Here is a 14,758-nt window from a genome sequence, read left to right as displayed (position 1 = left end):
ATTAAAATCTTAACATCTTGAACTTTCATTCCTCTTCAGAGCACAACTCCATCCTTTCAGGTACTCCCTCACTGAAGATCACAATGTCATCTGAAGACATGCCTGACCTCATCTGCTAACCTGTCCATCACCACTGCAACCAAGAACGGGCTCAGAGCTGATCCCTGATGTAATTCCACCCCCACCTTGAACCCATCTATCACACTTACTGCACAGCTCATCCCTGTACTCTATCATATATCTCAGTCATTATTTTATTTAAATGTCTTTGAGCTTTATTCAAAGTCTTTAAAGTTTTGCACCTGAGTCATAATACATTTGTGCTAAATAAACCTGCTAAACTACAGTAATATCACAGCTTACTTAACAGTTCAGAAAACTACAAGAAAAAAGAAAGAAATTAAAACAGCCATATATAAGAAGTTGAAACAACAACCTAGAAACCTTGTTTCCAGTGTTTTCAGTAACACAGCAAAAACAGGGCCAGAGTCCTTTCTCTCAGGTCGGTCTCTCCAGGGGTCATTAGGCAGCCATCCAGATGGTGAATGAGACGAGCAGGATGAGTACAAACATCAGCGGCGTCACGCAGCCTACATACAGCGCAGTGCACACGCCACACAGTGCAGTCAAAAGGGCGCTCAGTCTGCTGAACACGATCTTCCGTATCGTAGTGCAGAACTGGGGGGAAAATGTCGACATTAGGCTGTGATAAATGACAAAGTGTGTGAGATAAATTTAGAAAAGTAGAAGATGTTTGTTCTGAAAAGGGAAAGTCTTAATGACAACAATGTGGACACAAAGTAACACTAGATGGAGCTGCTCGCCTCAGGAAATAGTTAAGTTCAAAATAACAAATGCAGGAAAACTTAACCCCCCCCCCCCCCCCCCCCAAAATAAATAAATAAATAAATAAATAAATAAACATAACCTTTAAAAAGCAAGTCTTTGTTTCAATATAAATCCCTAAAAAGTACTAATAAACCATTTTTACACACTGTTTAGTGAGGTAATTATAAAAAGTCCACCCTATTTGAGGAAAAGTCTAAATTAATGTTTTTCCTTTCTAAAATAACACCTATGTAAAAAATTTATATATAAAATGTCTGGTACAATATATATGGTCCTGGCTGCTTTAATTATATTTCCCGTCTGCAATAGATACCAGTAGATTTCTTTCTAATATGGTTTTCAAAATAAAGTGAATAGCAAAATCTACTGTCTTCTATAGGTTTTTTATTAAAAAAAATACTTTGCAAAATTCAATCAAACAAATATTTTGTAGCAGTCTAACTTCCTTAAATGCATTTATTCTGTGTGTGGCAAGGTATTCAAAAATTATGTTTCTACAACAAGAATAGACACGAGGTTTAAACGCAGTGACAAACAACCTATTTAGTCTTGTTTGAAGTCAGACTTGGAAAAAAGTGAACTTCATCCTTTAGTCTTGCTGCTGGGAGGCCTTTCTGTGTGGAGTTTACCTGGTATGTCTGGTAGCTGATGGCCATTCCATATCTGCAGTACATGACGTAGTGTTCACAGTTGTACCACAGCAGGCTGTAGGTGACTGAGCCCAGGAGTTTCTCTGCCCTCCGAGCCACCTCGTCTCCATCTAAGGGAGGCTGTGCGCACACTTTATCCACGTGGTTGATCAGGATCTCGGAGCCATAAGCAAAATCTGCCACAGAGTCCACTCTGACGCTTGCTTCTTTGGTGATGGCCCCCAGGATAAGGCGGTTATTTGTTACCATCTTTGCAATCGCAGATTTGTTTTTGGTGATCGCAGGCAGGATGTCCGGAATGAGATGAGCCACACGATCGTCCCCCAGGTAAATCCCGAAATGTGTGAATAATGTCCTGGGTACCTCAAGCAAGTCGCCGCGCTTGTACAGAGATAAATCATATTTGGGCTTCTCTTCCTTTTTAGAAACTACAAAGAAAAAGCTGAGCAGTTGGTAGAGAAACATGATGGCAGTGTGCAGCACACAGGCTGACACCTGACCGTTTTATTTATAACAGAAATGGGAGGGCCGAGTCTGCCGAGGAGGATTAAATGTTGCTCAATGTTTTAGTGTGAATTTCACAGGAAAACAAAGGAGCTTTCTTTAATCCCTTTTCTGTGTGGTTGGATTTTGAAATTCAGGCCTATTTGTGGGGTATTAAGGTGAAGCGCCCCCATCAGGAAGGCTAATTGGGCAACAAGTTCAATTCCAATTTAAAGGTCACAGTTATTGAGCCATTACACCCAAAGAAGCACCTTTTGTTAGTTTCTTTGTTGCAGACTAGATCGGCCTCCAAGTGTTCAAACCAGTCTCATTATTATTCAGTGATTTGTTGAATATTGAGAGAAATATATTAGATAGATATCTGTGATCTGTATTTATCGTAGGTCTGGGTGTGAGTGGTTGCTGGTTGTCCAGCAGCAGATTGGCAGCCTGTGTAGGATGTACCCCGACTCTCAGCTGAGATAGGTTCTTATAATTTCATGTCAAATACCCTTAAAGCCAAATGTAGTCCTGTGATGGGTTTGACTCTTTCTTGATATAAAAGTATAAAGGTTTGCGATAATCCATCACTTGCTCTCTATCTGTTTGTCAACTATTGTTTTGGAGGCTTTCTCACGCAGCCTGTTCCACAGCTGACCCTATGACCAGTTATCTGCCATTAGCATGGGTGATGCAGGCCTCTTCTTCCACTGGCATTCATGTGGCGATGTAAGAAGAGTCAGATTCACACGAGGCAAACATGTAAAAATGCATTGTTTATTAAACAACTGTCATATTCATAACCTTTATTTACATACAACATTATTATTGATTTAGTCCAATGTTAGCAAAAATAACTCACTGTATTCTTCTAATAAAGAAATCAGTTTAGTCCCCACATTTTGAGAGTAAAATAAGAAACTAATGATGCAGTAACAACATAATACATCAAACACTGTTGGCCAGTGAAATCAGAGAACTGTGACAAAGCATGAAGCTGGAGTTCAGTGTTCAGGGAGGTTTTGCCAAGTAAAAGTTCATCTTCTTTATTGGCTTCTTGCCTTGAGCTCTTTTAACCAGCCATCCAGAGAGTGAAGGGAATCAGAATTGTGGGTAATGTAGTTAAAGGTGCCATACCAAAGTAAACAACAGAGATAATTCCAAGCAGCCCGGAAACGATAACAGTGCGCTGGTCCCTGATGATTGATTTTAGGACCTCACAGAACTGCGGAGGGAAGAAAACAGGAAAAAAAAGTTATTTATCATTGTAACATTTCTTAAAAGTCTCGGCATACTTTAGACATGGCCCCAGGCAATTCGGGATGTTTACCTGCTCTGTTTGCCGGCTCCTTGCTGCTCCGTACCTGCAGTACGTCACGAAGTGTTCACAGTTACTCCACAGTAAACTGTACGGAAAGGCTCCTATGAGCTTTTCAGCTCTCTTGGCGACGGTGTCGTCGGGCAGAGGTGGCGTCTTCATCATCTTATCAGCATGGTTCACGAGGATGCTGGCGCTATACGCGAAGTCCTCCAGCGTGTCTACGCGCACCGTGGTACACCTGTATATGCAGCCGAGGATGAGCCTCTCGTTTGTGATGACAGAGCTGATGAGCTTGTCGTTGCTCGTGAGCACGGGGAGGATGTCTGGAATCAGGTGGGCTACTTTGTTGTCGCCTAAATAGATGCCGAAGTGAGTGAAGAGGGATCTGGGAACCTCTAGCACGTCTCCCCTGCGAAGGGGTGGCGATGGAGTGCGTCGCTCAGCTCGCTCCCGCTGCCGGCTTTCTAACCAGCTGGACTCAAAGAGTTTGAACTTGAAAAGAAGGGAGACCTTCTCCACCAAGAATGTCAGCAGCTGCAGCATCGTGAACATATGCGGAGGAAGTACACCAGAGTGCGTGTGTGGAATGGCCTTTTTATCCTTCCTCGCACGAGGAGGAGAAAGACCGTCCAGAAAATCCCAAGGGCACGATTGGCCAGGAGTAACTTTGCGCACGTGCGCATTCTTCGTAGTTCGTCTCTTTAGCATCTTGCCTTTAGTTGTTTTCTGCGGTGCACACATGCGCAATTGTTTTCCGCTAAACCGCTTTAATCTGTCTCACTGAGCGCAAAACGAACTCGTGTGAAATATTAGTTCAACGAGGAACGGCAGAGTACGTCTGCGTTCAGACTGCAGATTTGAAATGTTAAACAAGATGAACTCATCATGATATGCATCAAAAGTTTTTGAATACACTGTAAGTTAAGGGAAGTCCTCTTTCACAGAGGCTGTATAAACTCTATAAACTCTATTCATAACAACTGTACTGCTCTGATAGCCACTTGTGCTCCAGCCTTTATTGTGTTTAAAAGTGGAGGAGACAAACAAAAGCAAAGTTATAACTACAAAGGAAAATCTCTTTTTAAGTTGTGTTTTTCTGTATTTTGCATCATGTCAGCAAAGCCTTTTTTTTATTTATTTACTTAGTAAATGACAGATTTCTGGATATTCAGTATCAATACGTTTTTAAAAGCACAAGCTTAAGAAAAAGAACATTTGCATGAACAAAATCATTCAGTCACATACATGTGGCCAATTTAAAATCAACAGTTAACCTAATATCCATGTATTTGAACTGTGGGAGGAAGCTGTGGAAAGAACCCATGCAGATGTGGGTTCAACCACATCTGCATGGGTTTCAAAGCCAGGGGTGTCTTGCTGTCAGGAGATGGTTCTAACCAGCTCACCACTTTGCTCCAACTGAGTTTGCTCCAACTGCTCCAACCGAGTTCGATGGTGTTAGATACCTGTACATAAAACAACTAGAATAATATAAAAGAGTATTTAAAAAAAATAAAGTTAAATGAAAACTTTGTTCTCATTGGAGCTTTTTTCTGTCAAGCTAATTATTGTCATGCAAACTGTTTTTTTATTTGTGTTTTCAAATTGGACAATTAAGCTGATTATCACCCAAACAGGCATTTCTGGGCCGTGGATTTTGTTGACTCACAATCCGTCCTTTTCCATCATCAATCCAGGATCAGTCTACCAAAATAAGTTGGATGGCCTACACTTTCCCAGAGGAACCATATGATGAGATTACCTTAATCCTTCAGGCTTCACTTACACGCTCATCTTTAACCCAGATACAAATACTTTGAGAAACACAACAGCTTGTTTCGTTTTGTGCTTGTCTTTGGATCATTTGTTGCACATTTGTCTGCTGACCTCGATTCTGCAAAATCCTTTCAGAAAAGGATAAATCGTTGCTGGTATTTGACTGTGTCTGTGAGAAAGCCGGTTTAATGAGGTGTGTTTGATTAATGACCATAAAAAGCAATAAGCTATACAGCTCACTATAAAACTTGAGTTACACTCATAAATTATAAGCAAAGATGAGGATCAAAGTCTCAAATCAAATCAAATCAAATCAAATCAAATCACTTTTTATTGTCACATCACATGTGCAGGCACACTGGCACAGCACATGCGAGTGAAATTCTTGTGTGCGAGCCCCACAAGCAACAGAGATGTGCAAACACAACAACACAAACGAGCAAAATACAAGAATGGCCAACCTGAAACTAATAAATATATACAATATATAATAGTGTATGCATTTCTGGATGTCTCATATCAATATTTGTGCTGGAGGTGTCCTAATTTAAGCTATGATTATGATTAATTAAGATTAATCACTTTAATTTCAGCGTAAATTAGTATTAGTAAGACATGTTTGTCTTTTATTATTAGTATTATTGGATAGATGAAGTCTAAAAATGCCAATATCTGCTTAAGGGAAAACCTACAATGTGTAGGTATTGCATCTAGACCTAAAGGTAAAGTGATTCTCTGATTTATAATTCAGTGTCTAAAACAATATTTACAATGAGAGTTCATTAAAATGATTAATTAATGTGATGAATGAAGGACCCAAGTAAAAAGCAATGGGTTGCAATCAGTTGAAAAACTGATATCAGTCTCTCACGGCAGCAATGGTTGTTAGCAGTAGCAAACAACGAGATATTTGGCTCTTAGCTGGGGGTTATTTCTCTGTGTAGCTGACATCTAATGTCGAAAAAACATCAACGGGCAACAAGTAGCACGCACAGCTGTGAATTCACCTGTGGATGATAATGACGAAGAAGCCACTTTCAGCTGCTCCCCACAGTGGGTGACTCCAAATTTTTGATTTTGTAGAGATTTGCACCAGAGGCTTTTTCTGACACAATCCCAAAAGGGATTTGTGTCTCCAGCTGGAACCAGCGACCTTTTGCTTGCCAAGTAAATGCTCTAGATGAAGTAATGTTTCATAAAAACTGCTTCGTGGTCCAGTTTTAAGGAAATCATGAGTAATGTTAGGCTATTCAGGACTTTGTATCTGATGAGTGCGAGGGCCACAAACAGTGCACAGAACATTGTTATTGTTATGCATTCCACAAAGGTTCGATCTGATGTATTTCTTATTAACACATGAATGTGCATATACAGCAGACAAACACAGGTAGTTGCATTATTAACATAAAAAGTTTATTTCCACAAAAACACGCCAGCAGAACCAAATAAAGTCTGTGTGACTTAAGCTGACTACAAATCTGTTACATTACATCCTGATATTAGAAGAATTACTGATGATGATAATGTACTTTTTACTCATTAGTTTGTGATATGTGGACAACAAAGTGTCAATGTCCCCGCATGTGTTACTGCAGATCACACCACCTTCAGCTGAGGCGACTTAACGTGACCGCAGGTTGAACCCGAATGTGGCCAAACCGCAAACCTTTGCCCTCCATCCTGGGGAGATTTACGCCACAGTCAAACAGCTCCAGAATTATAGTTGTGACCGCTGAAGCATCCAAACAAGGCTCTTTAAGTTTAATTCCTGGTCAGATGACCTGTGAACTATGCTGACTTTGTTTTTCAGCTTTGGTGCTTAAGTTGATTACTGACATAAGGACGTATTTTCCTAAGATGTGGAATGTGGATGTTTTCATTTTAAAGAAAACTGCATTTATTCTGCATAATATTCTTGTGACCTATTTCCAGAGTATGCACAGTCTTTGTAAAGAAAACTAAAAACTTGCTTTTTTGGTTGCTTTGCATCCTGATAACGCGCGAACAGTGTAAGAATGTCAGTCGGGCATGAGCATGTGAACACATCGACAATGGCCCAAAACACATCTAAACATCCTGAACCCGGTGTTTAGAGAGCGTGCCTGTGTCTTCATGGCACTTAGAGAAAGAAAGAGGCACTTTCCATCTGGTGTCTCTAGAAAGTTCAGCAAAAGTTCAACACTGTTTAGGTTCATGGGCCTGGCAGTTCATTCTCAGGTCAGCGAGGCTTTATATCCATCCTGGGCTTGTTTTTTTCCACATAATAAAACTTGGTCACACAAAGGTTTATCATTTAATGTCAACATGGGGCCCACAGATCAACCATTATTAAGCTATATTAAGTCACATGTATCTTTACTGTTTGTTCTGTTGTAATAACAAGAGGTGTGTTTGCTCACAGCACCTTGCAGAGATGGCCACAGAAAAAACTATTTTCAGCAGCTACACCTTTTTAAAACTACACAGCATCTTTGGAAGCATCTGTTTACTTAGTTGTGCCAGTTTATTTGATTTTTCCACCATACTGCAATATTATAGCAGTGAAGTCTGCAAACAATTTGCAGTAGAATTAAAAGCCAATTCTTTCATAAAAAGACAGCAGAGGTACTTTCAAACTCATCTGCCTCACGAGAGCATGTTTCCTGTAACTGTGACTCAAACAAGCAGAGCAGCATGAAACTGGAGCCTTGTGATGAGCTCAATTGGTGCTTTTACTGGGATACACACACAAAATTGCATTAGTGCCTGCATTTTTACCTGTAGTTTAGTTTAATGCTAACTGTATTGTCTCGCAGTATGTTGGTGGGGGTTAGCTTAACCCTCCACGGCATGATCCATCCAACTGATCCTTAAAATTTAATTAAAAAAAAAAAAAGAATGGCAGAACACTATTCAGTAAAATGAGGCACAGAAGAAAGTTTGACCTTTGACCCGGGGATGAAGCAATCCTTCAAGGAGCCAAATCCGGATTGGACGTAATGTCAGCTGCTGTTAAGACTAGTGTCTCCTTTATCTCTTTAAATTGAAAAAAACATATTAAAAATATGCATGTACAGAAATTTTTTTTTTTTTAAATATTAAAGTATTTAAAGAAGTAAGACACACTTTAATTTAATTCATTTACCAAAACAGCATTGTTGTAGGTCATTTCCTACAACATTATGCAGTTGCATTACAATAATGTTTGGTTTCTAAACTCTGGTCCTTGAAACTGCTTGTTTTAGGTTTTTAGGTGCTTCTCTGCCCCCACAGCACTTGATGTAAGTGATTTAATACCCACCTGATCATTTGACGTATATGAGCAGGGATTACAGTCACGTTCCCAGAGCATTGTGTGATGGCATTAGCTGATTTGTTGACTGATTTGTCAACAGGGAACCCCAAGGGTGAAATTCATGTGATAGAGTAGTATAAAGGCTAGTATAAAATTCCTCATGATGTATGCATGTATCAGTATGTGTATTTTTATGTAGCAAGAAGGCTCAGGGCTCAAATGCACTGGGTTCATTAACTCAGTTAGCTGTTATTTCCCAACACCATAATAAAGGTCAAAAGCCATCTGGGTCTGCGGACACTGTGGAGTAAATCTGAATATGTGTTCATGTATTGTCTTATGGGTATTAAACAACTAAGTACTATTGGTAAATGCAATAAAAATGTAAATTCCCTCAGAAACACAGTATTGTCTAAAAAATGTAATCTGCTAACACTCACCCTGCATGCAGATTAAATGTGCATTGATGATGAGATTACTTCAGATGGCCTGAATGGGACTATATGTCCCTCTAAAATAAAGCAACTTTATAAAATGTTTTAAAATGGATTCATCCACAACAAAGCTGTTGTTAGTTACACTGATGTGTCCATGAAATTGGAATTAGCCACTGACAAAGAGTGCTGCAGTTACTCATTAATCATATCTGAGCTTTCTTTGACCACACGCCACAGTTTGGGGTTTTCTTTGCTCTTTCACGTTGGTCTGTATTTGCTTCAGTTTGACTCCAGCTCAGACAACAATAACGCAGCAGCACATGTGCTCCTTATAAATTAAGCCTGTAACTTAGCTGCTTTGTTTTCCTAGAAAAGTAGATTTTTCCTGCAGAATTAAGGAAGAGGATCGTTAGTGTTCCCCTGCATACATACAGACTGCAAAGTCCACAGGGATTATTCCACTATGATTATTTCCAACAGCATTTTGTTCACAGACACTTTGTAACAGAAACTTGTTTTCATGAAACTTCAGTAAGGCAAAGCTTACTTTGGTGCACTTCAGTGCTGCTTATGTAGCTTATTTTCAAAGATTTAGATAGTTCTGAAAATGGTGTTAGAGTTGTCTGTTCTCGCTCAACAACAACAAAAAATAACCATTTAAAAGTCAGTTCACTGCATCAGTTTGGTGGTGTGTTTGGTGTCCTGTGTATACAGTATGTGTCTTGTGGGGTCTATTGTGATTCCACAGCCACTAGTGGTTGGTTTTACATGCCCGTGCAGTCAACTTTCAAAATAAAAGTTTCAAAGCATCACAGCCTGCCCTGTTATTGTAAAACAGTTTATCTAGTAAACATATTTTAGCGACATTATAAGGCTTGGTGGATTCACTACAGAAAGGTTTTAAAGGCTTTACAAGTAGTCTGCCCGTTGTAGTTATGATGAAGGCCTTTCCTGATTTATACCATGACCATATCATCACATGTCAGAAACCACAGATAACTACTTTGCTAGGGTTGGGGGACCCTTGTTAGGATAGTAAAGAATAGTAATAATTTTAACCGGCTGACTGAGAATCAAAGTGATCATTAAATAAAATTACTGTTGTAGGGAGAAAAGTCTCATTCATGCAAGTGTAAATTAAGCAAGCCAGAATAATTTATTAATGTGTAATTTTGGTTATTGTCAGTATGGACACTTAACACTATCTTTTGTGTTGTTAATAATTGTAATTTTTAATCAGTCTAAAATATAAAATCCAGTTTTTGTTCACAGGAACATATTATGGCATTTTTACAAGGATTGCTTGTTGTTTGTTTTATCAAGCAAAGATTAAGAAAGGTAAATAAACTATGTTACAATCTGAACTCTTGGCTAGAACGAGCTCAATTACGCTGGTTTCCAAATTCAATAATACTGTCAGGTCTTAAAGTGCAAGATGAGTCACGATTTCTTCAAACTTGCTGACAGCCTTACCATCACCAGAGTTTACAAAGACGTACAGTACATGGCGATCTCATACAAGTGTCCTTTACCACAGCTATGAGTTTCAGACCGCGTCAGCTCCTGACAATGATGGCTGTTGGACATTTGAGTCACAGGATTTTCACAACAAAGTGAGTGGGATTGTTTACCTATGAACCCCTTATCAAAGTCTGGACTGAGGACCTTGTTCAGATAAATAACCAACAGAGTCGAGCTGCTCTTCATTCTCCAACGAGACGAAACCACAACTGGCAACCAAAGAAACATGGCTCCATCACTTCTTACAACAGCAGGGGGACTTTTATTACTTTTCTCTTTCTCGTCAGCAGTAAGTCACTGAGCACTGTTGCACTTTTGCTGATGTAGTTTTATTGAGCATAAAAATTGTATTGATTGTTCCTTTTTTGTGCAGCAAATCCGAGGAGACAACATACAAGAATGCAGGCTCAATGATGGCTTTGTAAGTGCGCAGCTTTAAGTCAAAGCTTTAAATGTTCTTTCGGGATGGATTATATTTCTATAAAAGCACACTATCGTAAAGAGTTTTGTTTGTTTTGTTGACATGCTCCATCTGTGTTTAGGGAAAATACTGTCCAACCACATGTGGAGTTGCTGATTACATGCAAACATATACAGAAACGGTGGACCGGGATTTGGACAGCTTGCTAAGGGAACTGGAAACAATTGCCAATTTGACTCGAGGGGCTGAAGAAACAATTACCTACATGAAAGATACAGCTGTGGCACATCAAAAGAGCTCTGACCCGGGTAACGCAGTTATTTTGTGACATCTAATCATCTTAACACTTACATTGATGCGATCAGGTTGAGCAGCATATTGATGCGAAATCGAGAATACGGTCAAACCGGCTCATTTTTTCCATTTCAGACGTGCATTTCAAAAAGTCAACAAGTATCCTGGATGATGTTGTTCGGTTTCAGAAGACCATAACTGCTCAAGAACGGCAAATATTGTAAGTTACCTTACCAAAAGTTCAATTTATACTCTTATAACAGTTAGTTACTCCACTGCATTTGGTTACAATGCTCATCTGTTGATTGATTTTTTTTAAATCAACAACATATAAATGATTCTTTTTGTTAATATAATGTGTTGTTGCTGAATAAACATGAACTTCTGTCACGTTCTCAATGTGCAAAACACAAAACTCTAAAGGAAGCTTGAAACTGAATCTCGATACATAGCAGCATCAGTGTCCACCTATTCCCACAGTTCAATGCACTCAGGAGACATTTGTTACCCACCCTATGTCCCTAAAAATCTTTGATCTTATACGTTATATTAGATCTTTGTATAAGTTTGGGTTCATACTCAGGATTCATCTCAGCTTTTTATCTATGTATAAAACCAAGGTACATGTCATAGACTGTAATCCTCCCTTCCAGTGAACTTCAGAACGTAATCTCCTCCAATGACAGAAGAATGGCAGACTTGAAACAGCTCTCGAATCAGCTGCAGCAGAAATGCAATGAGCCCTGCAGAGACACAGTTGAGATCCAACCCACCACAGGAACAGGTAAAAAAAAGAAGAAACAGACCTCTAGGTCCGTTTCACAACAAGTTTCTCAATCTTGTCTCATCCAAACAACATTTGTTCTCTTTCAGCGTTTAGTCACAGGCTAAATCAATATGCTGCTTCAGAGCAGAGCAAACATTTATCCTAGATGTAATGTCCTGTGACCTTTTCTAGTGGATGTGATTACATAATTATTTACCCAACTTAGAAAATATTCAGGTTTTTGTGTTTCATAATAGGCTGCTCATTTTTTAAAATGCGTTTTTCTAATCAGACTGCCAGGACGTTGCAAACAAGGGCGCCACCACCAGCGGTCTTTACTATGTGAAGCCAATAAAATCAACGGAGCAGTTCCTGGTCTATTGTGAGATTGACAGCTTTGGACGTGGCTTCACAGTAATTCAAAGGGTACGTATCATCTGAGGCCATAAGTATCTTGATCTTACATTAAGTGATTCCTGTGTATTTATTTTGGGATGGAAATGAATAATAAGAGTCAGACAAAAGTCACGTACACGTGAAACCTAAGAGTAACCAAAAATCGAGGCTTTGGCTTTAAAAACAAGTCCTCTTCGGTGTCATTAGCATTTCTTTGGACCGTCCCTTTGACTTGAGAAATCACGACAGTGATTTAATAACAGAAATCATAAAATGAAACGTTTGTGATCTATTTTAATTAATCTCTAAATTTATGTAAAATTAAATATTCACTACAATTTTCATTAAGCCATGAAGGCATTAAATCATTAATGTTTTGTTAAGTAAGTGGAGAAACCACCCAATAAACTGATGAATCTGATCACGCCTTCCTGCCTACAGAGACGTGATGGCAGTCTGGACTTCCACAAGAACTGGGTCCAGTACAAGGAGGGCTTCGGTTATCTCTCACCAGATGACACCACAGAGTTCTGGTTAGGTAACGAGAAGATTCACGCGCTCACTACCAGCACCAATTTCCCCACTGTGCTCAGGATAGAGCTTGTCGACTGGGACGGCAACAAAAGGTACACACACACGATAACAGATTATGTAAGAAAGGGACTTGTGGACAAGGCAAACATGACCGCTCTAGTAGCGATGTTAGCTTAGAAGAAGAAAAGAGATGATTCAACAATTGTTACCAAAAACTAACTTTAGATCCACGATTCTCGGTGGCCGTATTTCTCCAGGTATGCCGACTATAACATGTTCAGAGTGGGACCAGAGATCGACATGTACCGGATGACCTACGGTTTCTACTTTGGTGGAGATGCAGGAGATGCATTTGATGGTTTTGACTTTGGAGAGGACCCCAGCGACAAGTTCTACACAGCACACAATGGCATGCAGTTCAGCACCTTTGACAAGGACAACGACAAGTACGACGGAAACTGTGCTCAGCAGGATGGCTCTGGCTGGTGGATGAACAGATGTCATGCTGCACATTTGAATGGAAAATACTACCAGGGTAAAACCCTCCTGGCTAAGAGCAGCCATAGTTAGCATAAACAGAGACAAATGCACTAATTAATGTGAGGTCTAAACTGTTTGCATTATCTTTATGCAGGTGGCAGGTACACTGAAAAGGATGCTGGTGAATATGGCTTCGACAATGGCATCATTTGGGTCACGTGGCACAACCGCTGGTACTCCCTGAAAGAGACCACCATGAAACTCATTCCCCTCAGCCGCATCACAACAGGAGGACAGCAGGCTGGAGTTAAACAGTTTGGTGGACTTGGAGATGGTTAAAAAAAGGGACCAGGTTTTTGTTATGCTCTCACTAACAGCCCTGAAAATTCCTTAGACTAAATAAAATGCCTCCATAGAAACTTACTGACTTTTTGTTTTTCTGTAATGTCTCCAGAATATCTGAGTTCCTTTTTCCTCTTCACTGTTTTTCACATCTTTAAATAAAGCTCTTTGCTTCTCTAGAAATGGGTGGTCAATATTTATATGGATCAAGTTGTTGTCAGCTCAGATATACATTAATGTAAAGTCAGTTTGGCTAGCTGCTGAATTATAAAACCAACAAAAAATATGTTTAAATGAAACAAAAATCTGTCTTAAGGTATAATGAACAGTCAGTTATATACACCTGTGTGTGAAGACATGCCCTGACATAAATGCCACCTTAAATACTTATGTTGTGTCCACTTTATTTGCTGTAATAAACCCCACAAACTGAATGCCACATCAAAGCCCTCTTACAGAACTTATTGCCAACTGAGTTTACTCTAAAAGCAACAAAACACGGAAACTAGGCCATGATTTTTTCTCTTTCATAAAATGAGCAGTTGTAAAATATCAGCATTGCCAGCGACCATCAAAGCACAACACCAAAAAGCTGGAAACACTTCAGTACGAGTACATAAAGGGTTCTTCAGAGAATATCTTCATTACAGTAATGAAACGTAAGGTAGGAGCTTAATAAGCATGCCCCTTATACCTTCAACCTTTTTATTATCGAAGAATTCATTCAATTTGCTGTCAGCGTTAATGTCGTTAGAATAACATTAACGCCATAACCGCATTAACACGTCAAATCTCCATATTTGCCCCCCGCCCCCCTCCAGATCTCCATCTCCATCTTTGCCCCCCTGGACACAATCAACGAGTTAACGCCATTTTAACGAGATTAACGCTGACAGCACGAATATATATATATATATATATATATATATATATATATATATATATATATATATATATATATATATATATATGGATACAGTTTTTCACAGTTTTTCACAAATTAATTAGATCCCCACCCAATGCAAGGGAGGTTTATGCCATAGCTGTGTAAAAGCAAGTAAAAGTACTAAAAATACTGACTAGCAATTCTTTATTATTTTTTATGTGCAAGCTCTTTAAACATAATATTTTTAATGCCACAATATAGTTATTTTTGTTATTCATGAATTTTCACATTTACTGTTTTTCAAAAAGCAGAAAAAAATGCAGCTTTA

General features: G+C 39.2%; 3 protein-coding genes across 3 annotated transcripts; 1 reads left to right on the top strand and 2 right to left on the bottom strand.

The window, feature by feature from the left end:
* Positions 1 to 522: 522 nt before the first annotated feature.
* On the bottom strand, positions 523 to 1,964 carry LOC146630335 (lecithin retinol acyltransferase). Its single transcript, XM_085355762.1, has 2 exons — positions 1,479 to 1,964; positions 523 to 678 (listed from the first exon to the last, which is right to left on the bottom strand). Exons 1-2 carry the CDS (start codon positions 1,962 to 1,964, stop codon positions 523 to 525), a joined length of 642 nt encoding a protein of 213 aa, XP_085211888.1.
* Positions 1,965 to 3,054: 1,090 nt separating this feature from the next.
* On the bottom strand, positions 3,055 to 4,044 carry lrata (lecithin retinol acyltransferase a). Its single transcript, XM_085355761.1, has 2 exons — positions 3,313 to 4,044; positions 3,055 to 3,207 (listed from the first exon to the last, which is right to left on the bottom strand). Exons 1-2 carry the CDS (start codon positions 4,042 to 4,044, stop codon positions 3,055 to 3,057), a joined length of 885 nt encoding a protein of 294 aa, XP_085211887.1.
* A 6,298-nt stretch (positions 4,045 to 10,342) lies between these two features.
* Positions 10,343 to 13,704, top strand: fgg (fibrinogen gamma chain). The gene is made up of 9 exons (XM_085356849.1): positions 10,343 to 10,600; positions 10,685 to 10,732; positions 10,854 to 11,040; positions 11,162 to 11,246; positions 11,680 to 11,810; positions 12,085 to 12,218; positions 12,630 to 12,814; positions 12,980 to 13,257; positions 13,357 to 13,704. Exons 1-9 carry the CDS (start codon positions 10,538 to 10,540, stop codon positions 13,539 to 13,541), a joined length of 1,296 nt encoding a protein of 431 aa, XP_085212975.1. The 5' UTR covers positions 10,343 to 10,537; the 3' UTR covers positions 13,542 to 13,704.
* Positions 13,705 to 14,758: the final 1,054 nt, after the last annotated feature.

This window comes from Diplotaxodon limnothrissa, linkage group LG6, assembly GCF_057381915.1.
Source record: "Diplotaxodon limnothrissa isolate DT_005_m linkage group LG6, D_limnothrissa_male_GT1.1, whole genome shotgun sequence".
Lineage (NCBI taxonomy): Eukaryota > Metazoa > Chordata > Actinopteri > Cichliformes > Cichlidae > Diplotaxodon > Diplotaxodon limnothrissa.
This window is presented reverse-complemented; position numbering and strand designations above follow the sequence as displayed.